This window comes from Podarcis raffonei, chromosome 2 (genome assembly GCF_027172205.1).
Source record: "Podarcis raffonei isolate rPodRaf1 chromosome 2, rPodRaf1.pri, whole genome shotgun sequence".
NCBI lineage: Eukaryota > Metazoa > Chordata > Lepidosauria > Squamata > Lacertidae > Podarcis > Podarcis raffonei.
In genome coordinates, this window is record NC_070603.1 from 120,913,069 (window position 1) to 120,938,286 (window position 25,218).

The following is a 25,218-nucleotide window of genomic DNA, read 5'->3' on the forward strand; positions in this document are numbered from 1 at the left end:
GGGGAGGGAGGGAGGGAGGGAGGGGGCGACTCCCAGCGAGGAGCTGCAATCACTTTCTCTTTCCCTCTCCAGCCTCGCTGCCAGACTTGCGCCTCGAGTTCTGCCTGGCGACTGATGCCGCCATCTGCGCGCAGATTTCCGATTGGTGGAATATTACCCCGTCGCCCAATCCCAGCTCTCGCTGCTGCTGGTTCCGCGGGCGGGGCAGAGAGCGGGTCTCCGAGTCGGAGAGAGAAGGACCTCGCTGGAGTAAGAGGAGGAAAAGGGCGCTTCGTTTTGGGTGGAGATGGGGGTCCTCCTCCGCTGGCCCCCCCTGATCCTGGGGGCGGCTGCCCACCTGCTGCTGCTCCTGGACTGCGCAGGTAAGGACTCTGCTCTGGGGCGGGGGGAGAAAATAATCCCTTCCCAGACATCTGTTTCCCAGACTTGGCTTGTTTTGTATGCCGCCCGGGGCAGGGGCCGCTTCACTCCTGGGCTCGAGGCTCAAGCGAAGAACAAGACAAAGCTTGAAGGTGTTGGCAGGATTAATGGGGGGAAAGTGAGTCGCCTGTCCCGCCCCCCGGTCTTTCTACTTCTACTTCTATTTTTTACCTTCCCTCTTCTAATCTAACCCTCTTAAAAACTCCGCTAAAAACCCTGGAGCCCAGCCTGGGGGTGGGAGCTGGACGCGTGTAGAGCTGACTTCATTGCGGGGGGAAATGTCTGAATAAGGGGTCCCCACCCGCAATTCCCAGTGTTGTTTTGTTCAGGAGTTCCCTTTCACAGGCACATTCATAATCAGGTTCTTCTGCTTTACAATTGTAACCCCTCCAAAAACCCCCTTCCTGTTGCCTGTCAAAAATGTAGATTTTGTAAATTATGCAGGGGGCTCCTCTGTGCCGTTTCTGTACAGCCCCTTTCCCTACGTTTTGTACACTGTGTATCTGAAGAAGTGTGCATGCACACGAAAGCTTCTACCCAGAACAAACTTGGTTGGTCTCTAAGGTGCTACTGGACAATTTTTTAATTTTTTTATTTCGACTGCGTCAGACCAACAGGGCTACCTACTTGAATCTTTATTGTAAATAATTCTTGTGGTTCTCTAATGGAAAATGGTGGGAATATAATACTATCTTTAGTTTAAAAGTTGCTTGTTGCATAAAAATTCTCAAAGTAATTTAAAAGCTTTAAGAACTAAAGAGTAAGACCTGATATTTCTCTCTTGAACCCTCTCCATATGGGGGGCTGCCCCCTCACTGTGTCTGCTACAGGGCTGGGCAAAGGGTGGACCACTGGACCACTGGTTCCTTCAGATTCCTCCTCATTTTGGGGACTCAAGTGTGACTCATTTTGTGGCTCTTTGTCTCCACTGAGCAGAACTGCCTGTGTTGTTTAGCCAGATGCCACAACCAGAGGCAGCCTTGCTCTGAGCTCTTGTGGTTTGAAGTGGGGGGAGCCCCTGCCCTGGGAGGGGAGGGTCTTAGACGTGGGTCCCATTTGATCTTGCCTGAAAGGAAACCAAGCCGGAGGGAGGTAGCAGAGTCGACACACCATCACGGCGTATGTAATTCAAGCAAACACATCTTGCAGTTTTTCGCTTCCTTGAACTTTGTTTTCCACAGTGGATCTCCCTCAGAAGGTGGTAGATTCTCCTTACTTGGAGATTTGTTAGCAGAGGTTGTATGGCCATCTGCCATGGATGCTGCAGTTGAGATGCCAGCATCGCAGGGGGGGCTGGACCCTCAGAGTCCTGTCTATGGTTTTTATTTTAGTTTCCTAGTTGTTTTGAGATGAGTCACTGGCCAAACTCAAGCAGGCTTCTTCTTCCTTGAGGGCGAAGTTGTCCAAAGTGCATTCAAGACAATTTTCACAGGGTCCTCAAGGACCACCTCTTTCTATATGAACCTACCTGGACCCTGAGATCATCTCTTTCCTGTGCCACCTCCTCTAGAGGTCTGGAGGGCGAAGGGTGGCATCAGTGCGAGAACAGGGCCTTCTCTGCAGTGGCTCCCTGTCTGTGGAAAGCTCTCCCCAGGGAAGTTAGCCTGGCACCTTCATTATTCACCTGTTGACTAAATCAGGCAAAAACATTCCCTTTTAACCAGGCCTTTGGTTGATTTGATTGACATCCTTTTAAAAGTGTGTGGGGTTTTTGTGGGGGGGTATTGGCTTTTTTATTATTGAATATTTTGTGGATTTATATTTTGATTTTGTTCTGTCAGCTGCCCTGAGACCTCCAGGTATAGGGCGATATTTTCTTTAATGTCTTCATTGACATCCAGTTTTGGTGAGCTTTAGAAGAAGAAGAACATAGGGCGGTATATAAATTCAATAAATAATAATAATTATACATCCCATTTCTGCTACCTGAGGCAAAACAGGAATAGCCTCCTCTTCCCCTTTTAGCACTGTGCCCCTTTACCTTCCGCCAGGGAAATGCCCCATCTCTCGCTGAACTCGACTCAGCTTTTCCCTCAGGGGGGGTGTCCTGGTGGGGGCAGAAGCCCCAGGTATTATGCTGAATTCTATGATCAGCTCCCTCCCTCCCCAAGTCTCTGTGAGCTGTTTCTGTGGGTCTTGGATAATCTCTAGGCAGAAAATGGGACAGGTGTTGGAAGGAAGGCCTCATCCTTATGCCCAAATCTATGAGGCCTTTCTTGGTACAGAGTCATCTTTTAAAATTGAGTTTATATCCCCACCTTCCTCCCAAAGGAGCCCAGGGTGGGAATTAAGGGGCTGCAGCTGTCTTGGGGGGCCATCTCTGTGGGGCTCACCCTGTACCCTAGAGAAGATTACGAGGACCATGGAGCCTTGGCTCTTTCCTTGTGCACAAAGGAGGCACACAGCCCCCTTAGTACACATTCACTGTGACTCGGGAAGAGGGTGAAGGAGTGTGGTGAGTGAGCAGAAACAGCAAAAGATCCTGATGGACGTCAACAAAAGTTAATTGCTTCTGATGGGGATCTGCTGTGGAGACTCATTAGGCCCCCTGGTGGCCAGAGCTCTGTCCCCCTTCCTGTGAAGGGGCAAGTGTGGGGAAAGGGGATGTGGGGCCACATATTGAGACCTGACCCCAAAGCTGCATTTGCCCTCCTGCCCCTGCTAGCCCTGGGGGGCCTCCTTCTCAAGTGGGGAGCCCGCTCTGTGGGTGGCAGCTCAGACCATTGACAGATTGCAACACTGAACCATTTTAAGTACCAATTCTCAAAATGGGATCCAGGAAGGATCTCGGAAATTGCAGGCCAATTAACTTGACATCTCCCTGGAAAACTGGTGGAAAGTGCAGGAAACTGGAATGAATTTCGCTTGAAGGACTTCAGCTGTATGCTGGAACCACACCAATTATATATGCAGAAGGCAGAGAGCTCCTTTTGTGCAAGGTTGTCTCAGTACCGAAAGAGTTCTGAAGCTCTCTGCCTTGCATAAGAGACTCTGGCAGGTTCTCACAGGATCTTGTGGGGCTCTCCTGAGTTCCCAGGAGATCTTTCCAAAGCCTCCCAGAGCCCAGGAAGCAAGACCCAGGTCAGACCTGTTCAGTGCATGGCTCCAGAAGGTCAGATTGTGGGGCGGCTCCAAGGGAGTGGAGCAATTCCTGCCCCCTTGGCAAAAGGGAGGGGCTGGCCTCTCTCTCCCCACACGGAGCCTCAGCAGAGACATTCAGGGATTTAGTGCTGCCTGGCAGAGCTTTTTCTCGCCCTCTGCTTCATGGGCTATTGTTGTTGTTACTTGTATTTATATCCTCTCCCCTTTTCTTTCTTTTTTTTATTTTTTTATTTTTTTTATAATATTTTTATTAAACAATTTTTATATTCATACAAACAAAACATACATAAACAAACAAAAGACAAAAACAAAACAAAAAACAAGTACCATTTCATGTCCTAATTTCTTAAACCTTTCTTCTTCGACTTCCTCATGCCTCCCGTTTCTGTATTCCAAATTCTAATCAATTGTTCAGCAAATCTTCCCTTATTTTACTATAAATTTAAGCTAATCATCCTTATTTTCCTTGTCTTAGCCATTACTAATAGTAACCATTTACTTTAATCCAACATCGTTCTAACTGTCATTAATTTTGTAATATTTCTTTAAATAGTCCTTAAACTTTTTCCATTCTTCTTCCGCCGCTTCTTTTCCCTGGTTTCGGATTCTGCTCGTCATTTCTGCCAAGCCCATGTAGTCCATCACCTTCATCTGCCATTCTTCCAGTGTGGGTAGATCCTGTGTCTTCCAGTACTTCGCAATGAGTATTCTAGCTGCTGTTGTAGCATACATAAAAGAAGTTATATCTGTCTTTAACACCCCTTGGCCGACAATGCCCAAGAGAAAGGCCTCTGGTTTCTTAGGGAAGGTATATTTAAATACCTTTTTCAGTTCATTATAAATCATTTCCCAGAATGCCTTAATCTTCGGGCACGTCCACCAGAGGTGAAAAAATGTACCTTCCTTTTCCTTACATTTCCAACATTTATTGTCAGGCAAGTGGTAGATCTTTGCAAGCTTGACTGGGGTTATGTACCACCTATAAATCATTTTCATTATATTTTCTCTTAAGGCATTACATGCCGTGAATTTCATCCCGGTGGTCCACAACTTTTCCCAGTCAGCGAACAAAATATTATGACCAATGTCCTGAGCCCATTTAATCATAGTTGATTTAACCATTTCATCTTGTGTATTCCATTTCAGCAGCAAGTTATACATTTTTGACAAATTCTTAGTACTGGATTCTAACAGTTCAGTCTCTAATTTTGATTTTTCCACCTGGAAGCCAATTTTACTGTCCAATTTAAACACTTCATTTATTTGATGATAGTGCAGCCAATCTCTCACCTTCCCTTTTAATTTTTCAAAACTCTGCAATCTCAATTTGTCCCCTTCCTTTTCCAGAATTTCCCAATACCTTGGCCATTTCGACTCCATATTTAACTTTTTAACTGCCTTAGCTTCCATTGGCGACAACCACCTTGGAGTTTTATTTTCCAGCAAATCTTTATATCTGACCCAGACATTTAATAGTGCTTTTCTGACAATATGGTTTTTAAAACTTTTGTGCGCTTTAACCTTGTCATACCACAGATATGCATGCCACCCAAAAATATTGTTAAAACCTTCCAAATCCAAAATGTCTGTGTTTTCAAGAAGCAGCCAATCTTTTAGCCAGCAGAAAGCTGCCGCTTCATAGTACAATTTAAAGTCTGGCAGGGCAAACCCCCCTCTTTCCTTTGAATCCGTTAATATCTTAAATTTTATTCTGGGCTTCTTGCCCTGCCAGACAAATTTAGATATATCTTTCTGCCACTTCTTGAAACAATCCATTTTATCCATTATTTGTAATGCTTGAAACAAAAACAACATTCTTGGCAATACATTCATTTTTATAACTGCAATTCGGCCTAACAAGGAAAGCTTCAAGTTTGACCAAATCTCCAAATCTTTTTTCACTTCTGTCCAAGTTTTTTCATAATTGTCTTTAAATAAATTCACATTCTTAGCTGTCATATTCACACCCAGGTATTTCACTTTTTTAACCACAGTCAACCCCGTCTCATTCTGAAACCTTTCTTTTTCAGTCTGTGTTAAATTTTTCTCCAATACCTTAGTTTTTAACTTATTCAATTTAAATCCTGCCATTTGACCAAACTCTTGAATTATTTCCAAAACTCTTTTCGTACTAGCTTCTGGCTCTTGTAAAGTAAGTACTAGGTCATCTGCAAATGCTCTCAATTTGTATTGTTTAGCTCCGACCTGAACCCCTTTGACCAACTGGTCCTTCCTAATCATATTAAGCAAAACCTCCAGGACCGATATAAAAAGTAATGGGGAGATAGGGCACCCCTGACGTGTCCCTTTTTCAATCTTGAACTCTTCTGTTACCACATTATTTACAATTAATTTTGCTTTCTGTTCAGAGTATATTGCACCTATACCATTTTCAAACCCTTGGCCTACCCCCATCCCCCGGAGGTTCTTCAACATGAAACTCCAAGATATATTGTCAAAGGCTTTCTCGGCGTCCACAAATATCAAAACAGCCTTAGTATTTATATTCACTTCCAGCTTCTCCAAAATGTCAATTATGTTCCTTACATTATCCGACAAATGCCTTTTCGGGAGAAAGCCCGCTTGGTCCCCATGAATCTCCTCCATCAAAACTCTTTTCAGTCTCTTTGCTAAAACATCAGCAAAGATTTTGTAATCCACATTTAGTAACGAGATGGGTCGGTAGTTCTTAAGTTGGGTCTTTTCAGTCTCTGTCTTTGGTATAAGTGTAATGTAGGCCTCCCTCCACGTATCTGGTGCCCTTCTCCCCTCAATAATTTCATTGCAGACTTCCTTCAAGGGTTGTATAAGCCCTTCCTTCAAGACTTTGTAATATTTGGAAGTCAATCCATCCGGTCCAGGTGATTTGCCCAACGTCATGTTTTGAATGGCATCTTCTATTTCCTGTGCTGATATCTCCTGGTTCAAAATTGTCTTACTTTCCTGCGAAATCTTTTTCAGCCCATTTTTCTCGAGGAATTGTTGTATATCTGTTTCTTTCTGCGGCCCTTGTGTATACAGTTGTCTAAAGTAGCTCTGAAAACAGTTCCTAATTTCCACTGGGTTACATATGTTCTTTCCCTCCACTTCTAAGTTTGTTACCGTGTTGAGTTTTTGTCTCTTCTTTATTTGCCAAGCCAATAACTTGCCACATTTATCTGCAGATTCAAAAGTCTTTTGTCTCATTTGTTTAATTTTCCATTCTATTTCTTGATTCATCAGTTCCATATATTGTGTTTGGTACAATTTAATTTCTCTTAAAATCTCTTGCGATTTTGGCTTCAATCTTAATTTCCTTTCCCCTTCTTTTATCTTTTCCAAAATTTTCTCTTTCCTCTCATTTTGCTTTCTTTTCTTTAATGTATTTTGTTGTATCAAAAACCCTCTCATCACGGCTTTACTTGCGTCCCATACTATTCTTTTTTCTACTTTAGTCCTTAAATTAATTTCAAAATAATCTTTCAGAGTTTTTGGGGCCTTTTTACAGATCTCCTCGTCTCTAAATAAGGTGTCATTCATTCTCCATCTGAAGGAACCAGTTGTTGTTTGCTTCATCACCATCTTTACTGCGTTATGGTCGGAGAGAGTTTTTGGGCAGATTTCCACTTTCTTTATATTCGACGCCATACTGCTAGTCACCCAAATTTGGTCGATCCGAGTCCATGTCATTTTGGCTTCAGAAAAGAAGGTTCCCTCTCTCTCTAATGGGTGTTTTGTTCTCCAAATGTCAATCAAGTCCATATTGTCAGTCATTTCAAAAAAAGTTTTTGGTAGTCTTCCATCTTTTGTAACTACCTGTCTTTGTGCTTTATCCATATTTGTTGAAACTACTCCATTCATGTCCCCCATCATGATTAATTTATAATCCATATAGTCCATTAAAGTCTCATGCAACTTCTTAAAAAATTCTGCTTTCCCTTCATTTGGTGCATATATTCCCACTATCAAAAATTTTTCTCCTTGGAATTGAATTTCAATTGCCAAATATCTTCCTTGGTCATCTTTAAAGATTTGTTTCGGTTGCAGATTTTCCTTTGCATAGATCACCACTCCTCTCTTTTTTACTCTGTCTGAAGATATAAATTCTTGTCCCAGTCTCTTGTTTATTAATAATTTTCTGTGTGCTCTTGTCACATGAGTCTCTTGTAGGCAAATCAAGTCCAATTGATCTTTCTTTAGAGCATAAAATATATTTTTCCTTTTTCGGGGATTATTTAGACCGTTAGAATTCCAGGTTAGAAGTTGCAAAGCCATGATGGGGTTACTTGCTTCCTCCTACAGCTCCCAGTTGTTCGTCTTTTGTCGGTGGTTCTGTGTCCGTATCTAGTGATCCCTTGCTTGAAGGGTGTCCTTCTCCTGGATAGGTCTCTTTCTGTAGGTCTTCTTCGTGTTCTCCCAGGAACTTGTCTTTATCACTCACTGTTTTTATTCTTCTTTTCTTCCCCTTGTATTTAAAAGACAAGCCTTGGGGAAACTCCCACCTGAATAGTATGTAGTTCCTTTTCAGCAGTGTCACCAAATCCTTGTAAGGACCTCTTGCATCCAAAATACTTTTGGGAATGTCTTTAAAGATCTCAATATAGAAATCTTCAATTCGAAGGGTTGTTTGGTAGTGCAGGTTCAATATTTTATCTCTCTCTTCCTTGGATCTTAAAGTTATCAGGCAATCTCTGGGTCTATTCTTCCTCTGCCTTATTCCCAACCTAAATGCACTCTCTATCTTGAACTCTTCTTCTTTCAGCTCCTGCTTCCAAAAGTCAGAAAACTCCTTTGTCAGGTAATCCACCAAGTTATCTCCTTCCTTTTCCGGCACAAGTCTGATCCTCAAGTTCTTCTTGCGTTGCATATCCTGCATAGAAAGTGCCAGTTCATACTCATCTAGTTTCCTGTACACCGGTGGAAATTTTTCCTCAGCGGCAGTAGCAATTTCCTTAGCTTCCTCAGCTATCTTTCGTGTTGTGGATGAATCTTCCAGTAATTTCCCAATTGCTTCTGCATTGGAGTTCACTTTGTTCCCGAGGTCAGTTATACTTTTAGTATTTAAATCAATTTTCCCAGAGATTTCTTCAATTTTCTTATTTGTTTCAGCACCTTGCTTCTTTAATTCCTCTAAAGAATCATTTATTTTCCCCAATGCCTTTGCAAACGCTTCCTCAGAAGACATTGTTTTCACTTTTACCTTTGTGACAGCTGCAGTTCCCGAGGCCCCTGATACAGAGGCCCTTCTTTGCATAGAAAGATCAGCTTTGTATTGTCTGCCAGATCTCAAAGTTGTTTCTTGTGAATCTTCTTTCTGTTTACCATCTGCCATAACAAAGTCTTTCACTCAAGGTCATTCCCACACTCTTAAGCTGTCAGTAGGAAAAAGTTCTCAGGCTTTAAATTCACTTGTTGCTGAAACTGTTCACAAATCCTCTAGAGGGCGTAAAGTCAGTTCTTAAACTTCAAGTTGTTCCCACACCTTCCAAAAGGCAAAAGCCCTCCTAGTCCCTTTGTTTGTAAAAGATCCAAATCAATAGTATCCTGCAGATAACTTACTGTGTAGCAAAATAGAATGTTTCAAGTTGAGAGTAGCCAAAGTCAATATTATAGTTACTTTTTAACCTTTTTGTAGCGACCGTCCTTAGCCGGTTCCTTTCCTCCAGCAGTCCGACCCCCAGGTAGAGGAGCAGCGGTAAACAGTTCAATTTATTTTAAAACAGGCAGGAAATCCCTTTAAAATCTTCTCCCCCCCCCCTGCCTTCTGGGGAGGGAGTTCTTTACTTGGTGTTGGATTTCTTAGCTCGCAAACTGTCCTGTCAAAAGTTACAGCTTAAATGCCTTTCGCTTTAATCTTGCTGCAGAACGGAAAGCAGACTTCCTTTTTAGTGCTTGTCCGTCTCGGTGCCCAATTTCTTAAATTTTAGCGTCCAATTTTAATATAGGTTCAGTCCTACTCACGGAAAGTTGCTCTTTTTTAATCCGAATTCTCAGGAAGAAGTCAGCGCTCTCCGCTAATGGCGACGCGGCTTCGCTTCGCAGGCTGGGTGAAAACGACTCTCAGCACCGCTCCACACACCCTCCGCTGATCCTTAGCCTTTAAAAAGGCTATTTCACAACGTCGGGGGGGCGCAAAGGTGCCCGCCGAGTCTCCAGTTCACAGGCTACGCGCCTGTGATTTTTGAGGGTCCTCGCTCCGCCGTGAGCTACGGGACCCGAACCCGCGAAGCAGATCTCTCCCGGAGCTCCGGGAGAAATCCGCCATTAAGCGCTGGCGCTAACCCGGAAGTCCTATATTCCTTACATTGTCCGACAAATGCCTTTTCGGGAGAAAGCCCGCTTGGTCCCCATGAATCTCCTCCATCAAAACTCTTTTCAGTCTCTTTGCTAAAACCTCAGCAAAGATTTTGTAATCCACATTTAGTAACGAGATGGGTCGGTAGTTCTTAAGTTGGGTCTTTTCAGTCTCTGTCTTTGGTATAAGTGTAATGTAGGCCTCCCTCCACGTGTCGGGTGCCCTTCTCCCCTCAATGATCTCATTGCAGACTTCCTTCAAAGGTTGTATGAGCTCTTCCTTCAAAACTTTGTAATATTTGGAAGTCAATCCATCCGGTCCAGGTGATTTGCCCAACGTCATGTTTTGAATGGCATCTTCTATTTCCTGTGCTGATATCTCCTGGTTCAAAATTGTCTTACTTTCCTGCGAAATCTTTTTCAGCCCATTTTTCTCGAGGAATTGTTGTATATCTGTTTCTTTCTGCGGCCCTTGTGTATACAGTTGTCTAAAGTAGCTCTGAAAACAGTTCCTAATTTCCACTGGGTTACATATGTTCTTTCCCTCCACTTCCAAGTTTGTTACCGTGTTGAGTTTTTGTCTCTTCTTTATTTGCCAAGCCAATAACTTGCCACATTTATCTGCAGATTCAAAAGTCTTTTGTCTCATTTGTTTAATTTTCCATTCTATTTCTTGATTCATCAGTTCCATATATTGTGTTTGGTACAGTTTAATTTCTCTTAAAATCTCTTGCGATTTTGGCTTCAGTCTTAATTTCCTTTCCCCTTCTTTTATCTTTTCCAAAATTTTCTCTTTCCTCTCGTTTTGCTTTCTTTTCTTTAATGTATTTTGTTGTATCAAAAACCCTCTCATCACGGCTTTACTTGCGTCCCATACTATTCTTTTTTCTACTTTAGTCCTTAAATTGATTTCAAAGTAATCTTTCAGAGTTTTTTGGGCCTTTTTACAAGTCTCCTCGTCTCTAAATAAAGTGTCATTCATTCTCCATCTGAAGGAACCAGTTGTTGTTTGCTTCATCACCATCTTTACTGCGTTATGGTCGGAGAGAGTTTTTGGGCAGATTTCCACTTTCTTTATGTTCGACGCCATACTGCTAGTCACCCAAATTTGGTCAATCCGAGTCCATGTCATTTTGGCTTCAGAAAAGAAGGTTCCCTCTCTCTCTAATGGGTGTTTTGTTCTCCAAATGTCAATCAAATCCATATTGTCAGTCATTTCAAAAAAAGTTTTTGGTAGTCTTCCATCTTTTGTAACTACCTGTCTTTGTGCTTTATCCATATTTGTTGAAACTACTCCATTCATGTCCCCCATCATGATTAATTTATAATCCATATAGTCCATTAAAGTCTCATGCAACTTCTTAAAAAATTCTGCTTTCCCTTCATTTGGTGCATATATTCCCACTATCAAAAATTTTTCTCCTTGGAATTGAATTTCAATTGCCAAGTATCTTCCTTGATCATCTTTAAAGATTTGTTTCGGTTGCAGATTTTCCTTTGCGTAGATCACCACTCCTCTCTTTTTTACTCTGTCTGAAGATGTAAATTCTTGTCCCAGTCTCTTATTTATTAATAATTTTCTGTGTGCTCTTATCACATGAGTCTCTTGTAGGCAAATCAAGTCCAATTGGTCTTTCTTTAAAGCATGAAATATATTTTTCCTTTTTCGGGGATTGTTTAGACCGTTACAATTCCAGGTTAGAAGTTGCAAAGCCATGATGGGGTTACTTGCTTCCTCCTACAGCTCCCAGTTGTTGTTCGTCTTTTGTCGGTGGTTCTGTGTCCGTATCTAGTGATCCCTTGCTTGAAGGGTGTCCTTCTCCTGGATAGGTCTCTTTCTGTAGGTCTTCTTCGTGTTCTCCCAGGAACTTGTCTTTATCACTCACTGTTTTTATTCTTCTTTTCTTCCCCTTATATTTAAAAGACAAGCCTTGGGGAAACTCCCACCTGAATAGTATGTAGTTCCTTTTCAGCAGTGTCACCAAATCCTTGTAAGGACCTCTTGCATCCAAAATACTTTTGGGAATGTCTTTAAAGATCTCAATATGGAAATCTTCAATTCGAAGGGTTGTTTGGTAGTGCAGGTTCAATATTTTATCTCTCTCTTCCTTGGATCTTAAAGTTATCAGGCAATCTCTGGGTCTATTCTTCCTCTGCCTTATTCCCAACCTAAATGCACTCTCTATCTTGAACTCTTCTTCTTTCAGCTCCTGCTTCCAAAAATCGGAAAACTCTTTTGTCAAGTAATCCACCAAGTTATCTCCTTCCTTTTCCGGCACAAGTCTGATCCTTAAGTTCTTCTCCTTGCGTTGCATATCCTGCATAGAAAGTGCCAGTTCATACTCATCAAGTTTCCTGTACACCGGTGGAAATTTTTCCTCAGCAGCAGTAGCAATTTCCTTAGCTTCCTCAGCTATCTTTCGTGTTGTGGATGAATCTTCCAGTAATTTCCCAATTGCTTCTGCATTAGAGTTCACTTTGTTCCCAAGGTCAGTTATGCTTTTAGTATTTAAATCGATTTTCCCAGAGATTTCTTCAATTTTCTTACTTGTTTCAGCTCCTTGCTTCTTTAGTTCCTCCAAAGAGTCATTTATTTTCCCCAATGCCTTTGCAAATGCTTCTTCAGAAGACATTGTTTTCACTTTTGCCTTTGTGACAGCTGCAGTTCCCGAGGCCCCTGATACAGAGGCCCTTCTTTGCATAGAAAGATCGACTTTGTATTGTCTACCAGATCTCAAAGTTGTTTCTTGTGAGTCTTCTTTCTGTTTACCATCTGCCATAACAAAGTCTTTCACTCAAGGTCATTCCCACACTCTTAAGCTGTCAGAAAAAAAGTTCTCAGGTTTTAAGTTCCACTTGTTGCTGAAACTGTTCACAAATCCTCTAGAGGGCGTAAAGTCAGTTCTTAAACTTCAAGTTGTTCCCACACCTTCCAAAAGACAAAAGCCCTCCTAGTCCCTTTCTTTGTAAAAGATCCAAATCAATAGTATCCTGCAGATAACTTACTATGTAGCAAAGTAGAATGTTTCAAGTTGAGAGTAGCCAAAGTCAATATTACAGTTACTTTCTAACCTTTTGTAGCGACCGTCCTTAGCCGGTTGCTTTCCTCCGGCAGTCCGACCCCCAGGTAGAGGAGCAGCGGTAAACAGTTCAATTTCTTTTAAAACAGGCAGGAAATCCCTTTAACGTCTTCTTCCCCCCCCCTCCTGCCTTCTGGGGAGGGAGTTCTTTACTTGGTGGTGGATTTCTTAGCTCACGAACTCTCCTGTCAAAAGTTACAGCTTAAATGCCTTTCGCTTTAATCTTGCTGCAGAACGGAAAGCAGACTTCCTTTTTGATGCTTATCCGTCTCGGTGCCCAATTTCTTTAATTTTAATGTCCAATTTTATTGTAAGCTCAGTCCTACTCACGGAAAGTTGCTCTTTTTTAATCCGAATTCACCGGAAGAAGTCAGCGCTCTCCGCTAATGGCGACGCGGCTTCGCTTCGCAGGCTGGGTGAAAGCGACTCTCAGCACCGCTCCACACACCCTCCGCTGATCCGTAGCCTTTAAAAAGGCTATTTCACAACGTCGGGGGGGCGCAAAGGTGCCCGCCGAGTCTCCAGTTCACAGGCTACGCGCCTGTGATTTTTAAGGGTCCTCGCTCCGCCGTGAGCTGCGGGACCCGAACCCGCGAAGCAGATCTCTCCCGGAGCTCCGGGAGAAATCCGCCATTAAGCGCTGGCGCTAACCCGGAAGTTAACTCCCCTTTTCAACTCTCTGATTCTTAGGCTCCCTCTGCTCTGCTCCTCTGTGTTTAAGGGCAGGTCTGCAAAGTCCCCCAAACCCTGCTGAAATTTGGATCTCCTCATTCAGGGCTATAATACAGCAGGATTAGGCTGCTGCCTTCATCTGCAGGACCCCCAACTCTCTGCCCCCTTTTCTCTTCCTTTCCAGGCTCCACTTCTCACTCCCTGCGCTACTTTGCCACAGCCGTGTCTGAGCCTGCCCAGGGGCTGCCCCAGTTCATTTCTGTGGGGTACGTGGATGACCAGCAATTTGTTCAGTACGACAGTGACACCAAGGAGCGGCTGCCTAGTGTCCCCTGGATAAGGAAGGTGGAGAAGGAGGATCCTCATTACTGGCACAGGAACACTCAGACACTTCAGGGCACTGAGCTGGTGTTCAGGGAGAACCTGGAAATTGCAAGGAATCGCTACAACCAGAGCGGAGGTGAGTGGAAGGCAGGAGAGGAACAGAGTCACACCCCCCCCCCAGTATCCTTCCCTCCAAGGGCCAGAATTGCAGGGAGGGGGCTGCAGGGAGGAAAGGAGATGGAGGGTGGGGGTCTCCACCAGGGCAGAGGCATCTCCCCTTCCCTTCATGAAGGTCTTAATGGGGGCAGGGATGGTGTGGGGTTGGGGGGACAGAGAACGAGACTTGGAGGGCAGAGACCCCCCAGTATGACCCTCTCTGGACCTGCACATCCTACCAAGGAAATGTCTCCATTGCCCGCCCTTCCTTCCATGCTAGGCTTGGCTCAGGCCTTGTGAGGTGGAAATCTGTCTAGTTCATTTTCCTCTGGGAGGGGAAGAGAAGGGTGGGGATCCTGAGGCTGAGACAAGCAAGCCTTGAGTTCTGGTCCTGCTTAAGGAGAAGCCAGCTGCCCAGACAGAGGTGCTGATTGGCTGACCCTTCTGACCATCACCAAGCCCCTCCCTCTCCCTGGCACAGTGTTGAAAGAGAAGCCTTTTTAAGGAACTTGAACGGACTGGCTTCTGGGGGTGAAAGTGGCAACTACATGGTTAAAACCATAAGCACACTTCATTGCATTAAAATTTCTAAACAGATTTGTAAGAAATATTAAAATTATTGGTAAATATAGTTTAAAGCAACAGGCAAAAACAATTAAAACATTTTTGGAAATGAAGATTAAGAGGAAAAAAGATTGATGCTTTAAGATACACACTGAAGCTTTTATTAAAGTATTTATAATATGTACTTTCCATAAAAGTGTAGCAAGATAGTATACAACCTAGAAAGTTATAATAAAATCAGGAAAACTCCATAAAATGTACATAAAACATCAGCAAACACTATCTATCTATCTATCTATCTATCTATATCTATCTATCTATCTATCTATCATCTATTTATTTATTTATTTATTTATATGTTGCGGTTGTTTTGAAGATTTGGTGGTAGCCCCCGGGGGTGGGCAGGAGGGTGCAGAGACCCGCCATCTTTGACAAGGGCAGCCTGGCTTCTGCTGAGAAGGGGGCCATTTTGAAGTGGGGCAAACCCCCCTTGCGGCTTCCCTTTCCCTCCCAGGCTATGAGGAAACTTCTTTTTCCAAAGGCCCTTCCATGACTTCCCTCCTTTTAGGGAAAAGGTCCTTGATATGGAGAAGCTGGGGGGAGAGAGATGGAGGGGAAGAGGAGACCTTCTATCTTGAAAGGGCCCCCAATGTGTGGGTGTCCCCCTTCCATGTTGCCCCTTTCCTCTTTCGGGGGGGGGGCAGCTGAGGCGTCTCTCCCAAAGGGGCAAGATCCTGAGGAGCAGAGCTGGGGGGAAAGAGGGACAAACTGTGACCTCCGACCTGCAAGGGAGGGGAGAAAGTGTGAGGCGATGAGAGAGGGGGGGCAATTAAAGGGGAGCTTTAGAGGCTCAGGATTGTAGTGTTTCCCTCAGTGGACGTGTTATGCGGATGAGCCTTCAGAAAGATACAATGCGGGTTGATTCTTCTCCCCTCTGACTGCTGCCTCTTCCCTGAGTCTGAGGCAAATAAATCCTTTTTCCTGGGCTCTTTTGCTGATGGGGGAGGGGCTGCTCTGACCCCCCTTGACCTTCTGGGTCTCTTCTGGTCCTTCCAGGGATCCACACCCTTCAGTGGATGTACGGCTGTGAGCTGAGGTCAGACGGGCGCAAAGGAGGGCATTACCAGTACAGCTACGACGGGAGGGACTTCATCGCCTTTGACAAGGAGACCCTCACCTGGACGGCAGCTGATACAGGGGCCCAAGCGAGCAAGAGGAAGTGGGATCCTGACTTGGCCTGGAACCAGTACAAGAAGCACTACCTGGAGGAGGAATGCATTGAGTGGCTGCAGAGATACCTGGAGTACGGGAAGGAGACTCTGCTGAGGACAGGTGAGGGGGGGGGCAGTGGGGAGGGGAGGGGGGCTCAGGGGGGCCTTAACAGTTTTCCTTTCTGGACCAAACAGCAAACACTTTTCTTGGTGGGGGAGGCAGAAAGAAGTTTGGGCCTCTGGGAGGAGAAAAGGGGTCACTTCAGAGTATGAGGGCGGGGGGGGGAGATGCTTAAAACAGCCCCCCATGCGCCTTTGGCTAGAATAAGGGGTGGCAAAAGACATATGGGGGGAGGGGCCAGAAAGAAACAGCAGGGAAGGGGCCAGGAAAGCAAAATGCATTTTTAATTAAGTAAAAAAAAGAAAATTGAGATGGACGGATTTGAGGCAGGATACAGAAAAACCTTTTGTCTTTACACTTGGGTATGTACCTGTGGGGAAAGTCTTTAAAACTAAATTAATTGACCTTTTTTAAAAATAGAAATTGTGTGAGGAGCCCATAAAATATGGATGCAGCCCTCTCACTAAGACTTTAGGTTAGCCACTCATGGCCTAGAATCAGAAAACCTGCACATAGTGAGAGAGTGTGGGAATTCCCTCTTCTACCTTCTTATATTTTTTATTTGTGAGGAATAGTACTTTTTTCCACGGGGAACATTCAGAAGTGTCATCTTGCCCAACCCCGTGCCTTGAAATAGTACAGTCCACTCTTCCGCCTTCAGGAATCTGGCACAGGGACCAGACACATGATCCAGTGTTTTCACTTGTTTTCTTCCTGTCTCTCTTTATTAGCTTTGCTAAAATGAAAAGTAAATAAAAATGAAATAATTCTAGCACCCTCCCTTTGTGAGGACTGACACAAATGTATTAGCCATGCTTAGAGAGGTCTGAGCAAATTCATCCATGGGGGCCTGGTGATAATTCACCCCAGAGACCCTGAGCATATTTGTTGAGGTTGAGGATTTCACTCTAAAAGCCACATTGAAGCATTTTCTAGGGTGACAACAAGGGCAGGCGGGAGAACTAGAAAGAAGCTCTGTCTTCCCCAGGGCTGCTGGCTTTGTTCACTAACTATTGGGCTGAAAAGTCCCAGAGAGCAGCGAGTCCAGCATTTCTTCCCCCTCAAGAGAGGAACCAGGATCAGCCTGAGCTGCCCTCAGTTCATGACTTGGAACGTGGAAGAATCTGAATGAATCCCGCCATTGGGGACCTGGTGAAATTTGCCCCCTCAGCCTAGAGGCAGCTCCCTGGGACAATCTTGGAACCACAAGATGTCATGTTTGAGTTGTGTTAGAGCTTTTCAAGATAATAAATTAATTTGTACCCAGTCCTCCCTCCCAAAGGAGTCTTCTTTGGCAAACAAAAGATAAAACATCTAAAAACAGTTCCAGCATAGACACTGACTGGGGAAGATGCCAAGGCAGGTTGAGGAAATCCCATTTATTCACAGTTATTTTTAATTCCTGCAGATGTGAGATTCTGACTAGGTTGCCCCTTGGGTCCCTGCTCCTCTGCTCTTAAAAAATACAGGATTCCTTCAGGCTCCCGTTGTGGATGTCTCTCTGTTAACCCCAAATGTGGCCCTTTTTGCAGAGGCTCCGGTGGTGAAGGTGACCAGGAAGGCAGACTATGACGGCCTGGAGACCCTCGTTTGCCAAGTCCACGGCTTCTACCCCAAGGAGATTGATGCCAACTGGGTGAAGGACGGGGAGGTCTGGCAGGAGGGCACCCTCCGAGGATTGGTCGCCCCCAACTCGGACGGGACCTACTATCTCTTGCTCAGTGTCCAGATCGACCCCGAGGAGAGGGAGCGCTTCCGGTGCCGCGTGGAGCATGACAGCCTGAAGAAGCCTCTGGATGTGGCCTGGGAGAAGGAGCCTGGTGAGAGACAGACAGACAGACAGACAGACAGACAGACAGACAGACAGACAGGAGGGGAAGGGTGGGCTCTGGGAGGGGGATTTCCACCCAACTCCTCAGATGGGGAACCCCAGCTGGATCCTGTCTATGTCTCTAGAGCAGCGGTTCTCAACCTGTGGGTCCCTAGATGTTGCTGGACTACAACTCCCTGAGCTCTGGATCCCCAAGAACATCTGGGGATCCACAGGTTGAGAAAGGCTGCTGTGGAGGGAAGCAACAGAATCAGAATCTGTAGATTTCTGCAGAGATGCAGCCTTTTCTGGCAAGTGTCTCATAGGCCTTGAACTCAAATTGGATGTCGTAGGTAAAAACTGGCTGTCACCTTCTTGCCTTTAAGCCCAAGTAGTTGTGATGTCACAGAATATGGGCAGATGTGTTATTTCTTCAAAATCATGTGACCTCCTCCACATGGCTGACTTACTCACACTCCCTGCGACTGAAAAAGGGGCAATGAACTTAAAGAGGGAGCCCCGGACTGACTGTACTTCATAGTGAAAAAGATTCTCACTCGCTCCTCCTCACACTCAGGCCGGGCTAGAAAAACTGATAGCCATCTCTACTCAGCCCAAAAACCCGCACATCGCTGGGAAGAGCAAGAAGGGTTTTGTAATAACGCTCGTTGTCACACACCGCCCGGAAAGCTGCGCCTGCAGGAACCAAAGCAGAATGTCTAAGAGCCAGACTCCCTTTTCCCCAGCAGGAGCACCTGAACGCACATCCCCACCCAAACCCCAGACCCCTTCTCACAGGCAGGCAAGTGAGAATTATGGAAGTGGCCCTTGAGCCAAAGACTCACACAGGCAGGGCGGAGGGGACCAGGGCTCACTCAGTAGTGCTACGGACGTCAGAGATTCTACACAAACAAAAAAACCTGGACATTTTGCCTCATTTAAAAATTTTGTCTGGACAGACATTTTAAGTCTGAAAAAGAGGACGTGTCCAGGAAAAACCAGACGTATGGCAACCCTACACAAGATGCTTCTTCCTAAGGGTTTGTGCCTTCCCTGAAGGCCTGTAATGCTGGGCTCTGGGGGGTCTCAGAGGGGAGGGAATCCCTTCCTCTCAGGGTCAGGACAGAGAAGGCTGAAGCGCCTGAGCAGGAGGAGAGCTGCTTTTAAGGCTGGAGTCTGTGATGAAACAGGTGTGCCTGTCAACTGTCTTCCTTAAATGAATTGGTTATTTTGAAGACCTCTAATGCTGGACTCTGGTGGGGGGAAACCTCCCTGGTGTTGGGGCCACTACAGAGAGGACCTTGGCCTGTCAGGAGGCAGAAAGAGTCCCTGCTTTGCACACATAAAATCCTCCCGGGCTCATAGCTCAGCACCTCCACTCAAGTCTCCTGCTTGAGGCCTTGGGGAGCTGCTGCCACCAGTCTGAATAAAAATGTCTCTTGTCCCCTTTTAGTCAGCCTGGGGCTCATTGTGGGAGCCATTCTGGGTGTCATGGCGGCCATCCTGCTGGTCTCTGGGATCATCTTCTTCTTCATCCACAGTAAGTAAACCCTGGATGTGTTTTCTGCCTCTCCTGTGTCCTTCTGTCTTGGCCTCCGACTGGGAATGTCCTGGTGGAGCTTCCTGGCAATTGTGGCTGGCATCCCTACAGAGACCCCTCTCCACAAAACACCCTTTGAACATGAACCCAAAGTCCTGTTGGTCATTGCTTTGCGCTCACTCTGTGCTCAGGAAGTTCACTTCCCACCTGATGTTTTAATCAGTCCTAAGCCTTCAGTCCTGTGCACACTTACCAGGGAGCCTTCCTTACAAATCTTTAGGTGCCAGGCAAAAACATTTCTTTCTAACCAGGCCTTTGGCCTTTTAAATGTGTTTGTGGGAGCAGAGTTCCTAGTTTGTTTTTGCTTTATTGTGTATTTTGTGCTCTCATTTCGTATTTTTATGTTGTGAAGCACCCTGCTATCTTCAGTAAATGAATAAATGAATATTGATCTGGGAGGATGCTGTATTGAACTGAATAGGACATTCCTCTGAGTAGACTTGCCTAGAATTGCACTGTTAAAGTTCATTATGTCTCCCCCCCCCCTTTCCGGGCAAATTTAAGGATTAGGGGACTGCTGGGAGTGCAATAATAATCTGAAATGGAATGAGTGAAGGGATTGGATTCCCATGGTTCCCATGTTGATTTTTTAATTTAATTTCCTCACTTTTTTCTACTTCTTTGTAAAATGAGTTCCTTGAAATGCTCCCCTTCTGGGCTCCCCTTCCTTGGAGGTGTTTGGAAGAGACAAGAGGAGCATCTGCTGGGAAGGTTTCAGCATCTGAGAGCCAGATTGTCGAAATGGATTTGAGTGGCCTCTGGAGGTCCCTTCCAGCTCTGACCTTCTGCTTTTGTCTCTACAGGGAAACGGAGCGAGAAATCAGCCTACAAAGCAGCCTCAAGTGAGTGACTCCTCCCTTCTCTCTGTCTATTTCCCCCCAATATGGAGCAGGAACAGATTACAAACAGACAAAACTAAACCTGGTGGTGGCCTAGTCCTGAAGCCCAAGACCCTGATGGAAAACTTCAGCCTGTCTGCTCAGCCTGTCTGGGGACAGCAAGGGGTCCCTCAGGGCCAGGAAAAGGCTGCAGAGAGACTGTCAGCTGAGGGAGGGGCTCCAAGAAGGAGCAGGAGGAAGAGCCGGGGGGGGAGGGGTCTCTGGTGGTTTAATCTACTAGAACCTGAAGCTAAAGATTTGGTTGGTTAGCTCTAGTCTGTGGGTGTTAGGAACCCACCATTGCTCTCCCCCACTCCTTCTGCCTTCCTGCCCAGATCGCACCCACCCCCAGTCTAGTCCCCCGCTGCCTCCATGCCAGGCTGTGCCCATCTCTCTTTGCCCTCCAGCACCTGCTTCTCCCCCCACTGCTGTCCTTGAGCCCCCTTGCCTCTGGCTGCCTGTCCCTGAACACCCCCAGATTGAGACTGATCTGGGATGGGGGTGGAAGGAGGGAGGAGAAGGGCTGGGGGGTGGGATCTCCCTCCCTGGGATCCTGACTCTTGTGTTTCCTCCCTTTTGCAGCAAGCGACCAGGGGTCCGACAGCTCCACCAAGGGTAAGTGGGGGGGGGCAAAGGGGGGCTCTTGCAGAAGACTCTGTACGGAACATCCTCAAATGGGGAAATGCTTCTGTTACCCACCTTGGGGTTTCCAAGAGTGACATAATCTGCGGTGTCCATTGAGCTGAAAATCACTCTTGTGACTCATTCTGTCTGTCCATCTGAGCTCCACAGAGGATCCCCTCCACCTGACAAATGGGTTCTCCCCAGGATCTGAATGAGAGTGTGTCACATTTTGGGTTCTGGAAGAGATTTTTCTTTCTGGTAGGACTGCTTTGTGTCCTTCCGGTATTCCCCCAAAGTGTGCAGCTTGGCTCACTTGCTGGAGCTGCCCTCTGCAGACATTTGCTCTACAGGCCCATTTTGGTGATACTCCTGGCATATCTTAGGTCTGATCTGACATGATGAGGGATGGTGGCTTTCCTTGGGAGGCTGGACTAGATATCCTTTGGGTTCCCACTAGCTCTGTAATGCTGATGCCGCAACATCATGATGTTGGCTTAACTTTGAAACACTCTTGTTCTTTATTTCTGCAGTTTCATATCAGCCCAGTGTGTGAGATGAGACCAGAAGGAGCCTGCCCAAGTTTTGCTGTGATTTGCAGAGGCTCAGATCCCCTCCCATCCTTAAATGCTGTTTATGATGTTTCTTAATCCTGGCTCTCACCCTTCTATTCTGACTTCAGCTGTAACTTGAATTTGAGAATAATCATGTTTTTCTGATGGATTTTGGCTGATTGTGCTTCGCAGCTGATTTTCAGAAATGTGCTTGTGTTAATCAAAAATGTGCCAGATATACGCAACTAAAAGGTTTAAAAAGGGATGAGGAGATTGAGCATGACTTGCAGTGATTTTGATGGTTTCTCTTGGTTCTTTGTTGCTGTGTTTCCCTCTACAATCCCTTCCCCAGCAGAGAATGAGGAGCTCCAGCGGGCATTCAGAGCCTCCCTGTAGCAATGGCAGTTCCTGAGGCAGTTTCCTCCAGACCCTCTTTCTGTCTCGATACCTTCAAGGCTCCAGTTCTCCAGCCTGGTTCATGGAGCTCCACACCTAGGACAACCAGCTGCTGAGCTCTGGGGCTCCACCCTGGGCCTCCCATGATGCCCTGGGGCAGTGAGTTGAGAAACAGGCTGGAGGGGGAGGAAGAAGCAGCTGAATGGGGAAATGGAGAAGCAGGGAACTGAGAAAGAGGAAGAGAGGCTGAGGGGATGGGGTGAAGTGACTCTCCTACGGGAGATGAGAGGGACTCATCCTGCTGACAGCCAAGGAGGAAGCCAGGAAGGGGAAGAGGCAGGTGAGGAGCTGCATGGCCACAATTTGATCTGAAATAAGCAGCCCCATATTTTTGGCTGCAGTTCATGAGACTTCTAGCCTGGTCCCCACAGTCTTCTAGGAGGGGTGACCCATTGAAAGTCAGACCACATGGACTCTTGAAAGTAAACTGGTTTTGTTGCCTTCAGTTTGGCTAATTTTTATCTTGCCCATTCTTGCTTTTCCACCTGTGGCCCTTGAGGAACATACTCTGCCCATTCTGCGATTCCCTCCATCTTCCTTCCCTTCTCATAGGCTGGCATTCCTTAAGGAGACACTTTTCAAGAAATAAGAATGCATAACTCTTTTAGGCCTCAATGGATTTGCTGCATCTTGCTTTGAAGAGACTGGATGTAATTATTATTATTACTCCTTTTGTAATATCTGTTTGACTGAAATAAATAAGAGTGCCCCCCTTTCTTCTTTAGTGCTTCTTTCCTTCTTATCACAGGAGTTCCAGAGATCTTGAAGTTCCTGAGAATATTCAGAGTTTGTAGCCTCTTCCATTGCAAAGTGGCTGAAGAGCAACTCCAAAGCGAGATGGGGACATAATCTGTGGCTTTGCAGGGGTGGGATTAAGTTACATGAGGCCGCTGTGTTGCTGAAGCCAAGAGGGTGTGAAGTCTGGTCAGGGCCTGGATGGGGAACCACCTGGATGCTGCCTTTGGTTCCAGGACAGAAGAAAGAAGGGTTGGGAATATAATAAAAGAAATGTGTAGATATCTGATCTGGGGCAGGGGGTGGTGGGAGATGACCAAGGCAGGGTTCCCCCAAAAGTCTGCACACCCAGGAGGAAGTTCTCCCACTGAGATGAAAAGAAGATGACCAAAATATTTTAAAATTGTTTAATCCCACTCTTCCTACCAAAGGAGCTCTGGGCAGCAAACATCAAAATATTAATACCATTCAAAAGATTTAAAATGAAAATAAGCTAATTTAAAACCACCTAAAATCTCTTTAAAACAGTTGGAATACCCTAGTGGCATATGGTTCATGGACTTGTGGGACTAGCCTGAGACCTCTGGGTATAGGGCTGTATATAAAATGTATTATTATTATTATTAGCCTAGTTCCCTTACTGTCCTCAGCAGGATCTTTCTGTTTACCTGCTTGGCCAGTGTCTCCAAGCAATGTGTACGTGTGTGCATACAATCTGTCTGTCTGTCTCTCCCTTTTTATCTCTCTGATTACCTCTGTGAAGGTTGCAAAACTGCACAGCTCTGCTGAGCAATACCCACACCTGAGCAGGAAGTGGCTGTTTGAAGCAGAACTGCAGAGCTTTCATTTTTTTAAGGAAGAGCAGTCGGAAAGCCTGACGTGCCCATGGGATGGGGGTGGAAGACAAGATCCCTGAAACCTTCATATCTCACTTCCTCCTTTGCTTCAGCCTCGTGTGTTTGTATGTGTGTTTTCAAAGTGTGGTGTTTTAATAAAAAAGCCCACAGCCCCAATCTGTCAGAACCTGAAGGATCAGCAGCAACATACAACAACAAGCAACAACATGGTCATAGAAAGGGAGATGATGAAGAAAGGAGGGGTGTTTAAAATGGTTTTTTCCAAGGGGGGGGGAATCCACCTGTCCACCTGGGGCTGTCTTTTTCAAAAAAACAAAGCAAAGCCAAACTTTTCTTTTTGCAAACTGCTTTTGTTGTTGTTTAGTCGTTTAGTCGTGTCCGACTCTTCGTGACCCCATGGACCAGAGCACGCCAGGCACTCCTGTCCTCCAGTGCCTCCCGCAGTTTGATCAAACTCATGCTGGTAGCTTCAAGAACACCATCCAACCATCTCATCCTCTGTCGTCCCCTTCTCCTTGTGCCCTCCATCTTCCCCAACATCAGGGTCTTTTCCAGGGAGTCTTCTCATGAGGTGGCCAAAGTATTGGAGCCTCAGCTTCACGATCTTTCCTTCCAGTGAGCACTCAGGGCTGATTTCCTTAAGAATGGATACGTTTGATCTTCTTGCAGTCCATGGGACTCTCAAGAGTCTCCTTCAGCACCAAACTGCAAACTGCTAGGAACTGGCAAATTGGCTGGCCAGGGAATGGACTTTCTTGGAAGGTTGTGGATCCTCCTTCATTAAAGGTTTTTAGGCATCTGCCAGGGATGCTTGAGGGATGCGGGTGGCGCTGTGGGTAAAACCACAGAGCCTAGGACGTGCCGATCAGAAGGTCGGCAGTTCGAATCCACGTGACGGGGTGAGCTCCCATTCCTTGGTCCCTGCTCCTGCCAACCTAGCAGTTCGGAAGCACGTCAAAGTGCAAGTAGATAAATAGGTCCCGCTCTGGCGGGAAGGTAAACGGCATTTCCGTGCGCTGCTCTGGTTTGCCAGAAGCGGCTTAGTCATGCTGGCCACATGATCCAGAAGCTGGACGCCGGCTCCCTCGGCCAGTAAAGCAAGATGAGCGTCGCAACCCCAGAGTCGGCCACTACTGGACCTGATGGTCAGGGGTCCCTTTACCTTTAGGGATGCTTGAGTGGAGATTTCTGCCTTGCAGGCGGTTGTATTAGATTACCCTAACACTATATACAGCCCTATCTGTTCGCCTATGAAAAATTTCACAACATGCCACTGGAATACCCACACACACAGCTAAAAATCTATTCGCTCCAAAGAAAGAAAACTTCACACCAGTATTCCTACAGGTACGACCAAATCTTGAACCTTGGAAAGGTTTATCATGATCAGGACACGTGGCTGCAGTAAAGATGGCTATCCTGCTGAAATGTTTGTTTCCTCTTTCAAGTGCTGCCAGTCATCATTACACCCAGACAATTTAAAATTTGTTAGTGCTGAATAAACAAGTCTATTCATGAAGGGGGAAAAGCACAATTGGGCTCCAGAATTATATGGAAGTGTCCAAAACGGCAGGCTCGGAATCCCACATTGCCAAGCTTATTACAACGCCTTCCAGCTAAAGCATTTGATGTCACTGATCCACGGGCAAAAAGGAAAACCATGGGTAGATACAGAAATTTCAGATCCTATATATAGTGTGTATCCCTTTTTACTCTCCTTACTGAAAACCCATACTATTGCAAACCCTTTTCTCCACATGAAACTAAATGTACGGAAAGCAAAG

At 45.6% G+C, this 25,218-nt stretch overlaps 1 protein-coding gene across 3 annotated transcripts; it reads left to right on the forward strand.

Moving 5' to 3' along the window:
* The first annotated feature begins 205 nt into the window (after positions 1 to 205).
* Positions 206 to 22,558, forward strand: LOC128409440 (H-2 class I histocompatibility antigen, Q9 alpha chain-like). 3 transcript variants are annotated; one of them, XM_053379948.1, is made up of 8 exons: positions 206 to 362; positions 13,732 to 14,007; positions 15,648 to 15,923; positions 17,456 to 17,743; positions 19,187 to 19,273; positions 20,137 to 20,175; positions 20,794 to 20,830; positions 21,382 to 22,558. In XM_053379948.1, exons 1-8 carry the CDS (start codon positions 287 to 289, stop codon positions 21,386 to 21,388), a joined length of 1,086 nt encoding a protein of 361 aa, XP_053235923.1. In that variant the 5' UTR covers positions 206 to 286; the 3' UTR covers positions 21,389 to 22,558. The 3 variants fall into 3 exon arrangements, with proteins under 3 accessions (XP_053235923.1, XP_053235922.1, XP_053235924.1); XM_053379947.1 differs by having other exon boundaries at positions 20,794 to 20,826; positions 21,366 to 22,558; XM_053379949.1 differs by lacking the exon at positions 19,187 to 19,273 and having other exon boundaries at positions 20,794 to 20,826; positions 21,366 to 22,558.
* Positions 22,559 to 25,218: the final 2,660 nt, after the last annotated feature.

Excerpts from the sequence above, each read along its gene's own strand:
- LOC128409440 (XM_053379947.1), top strand. The coding sequence starts at position 287 with ATGGGGGTCCTCCTCCGCTGGCCCCCCCTGATCCTGGGGGCGGCTGCC. Across the intron at positions 19,274-20,136 it reads CATCTTCTTCTTCATCCACA|GGAAACGGAGCGAGAAATCA; the intron begins GTAAGTAAACCC and ends TTGTCTCTACAG. Across the intron at positions 20,827-21,365 it reads GTCCGACAGCTCCACCAAGG|TTTCATATCAGCCCAGTGTG; the intron begins GTAAGTGGGGGG and ends TTATTTCTGCAG.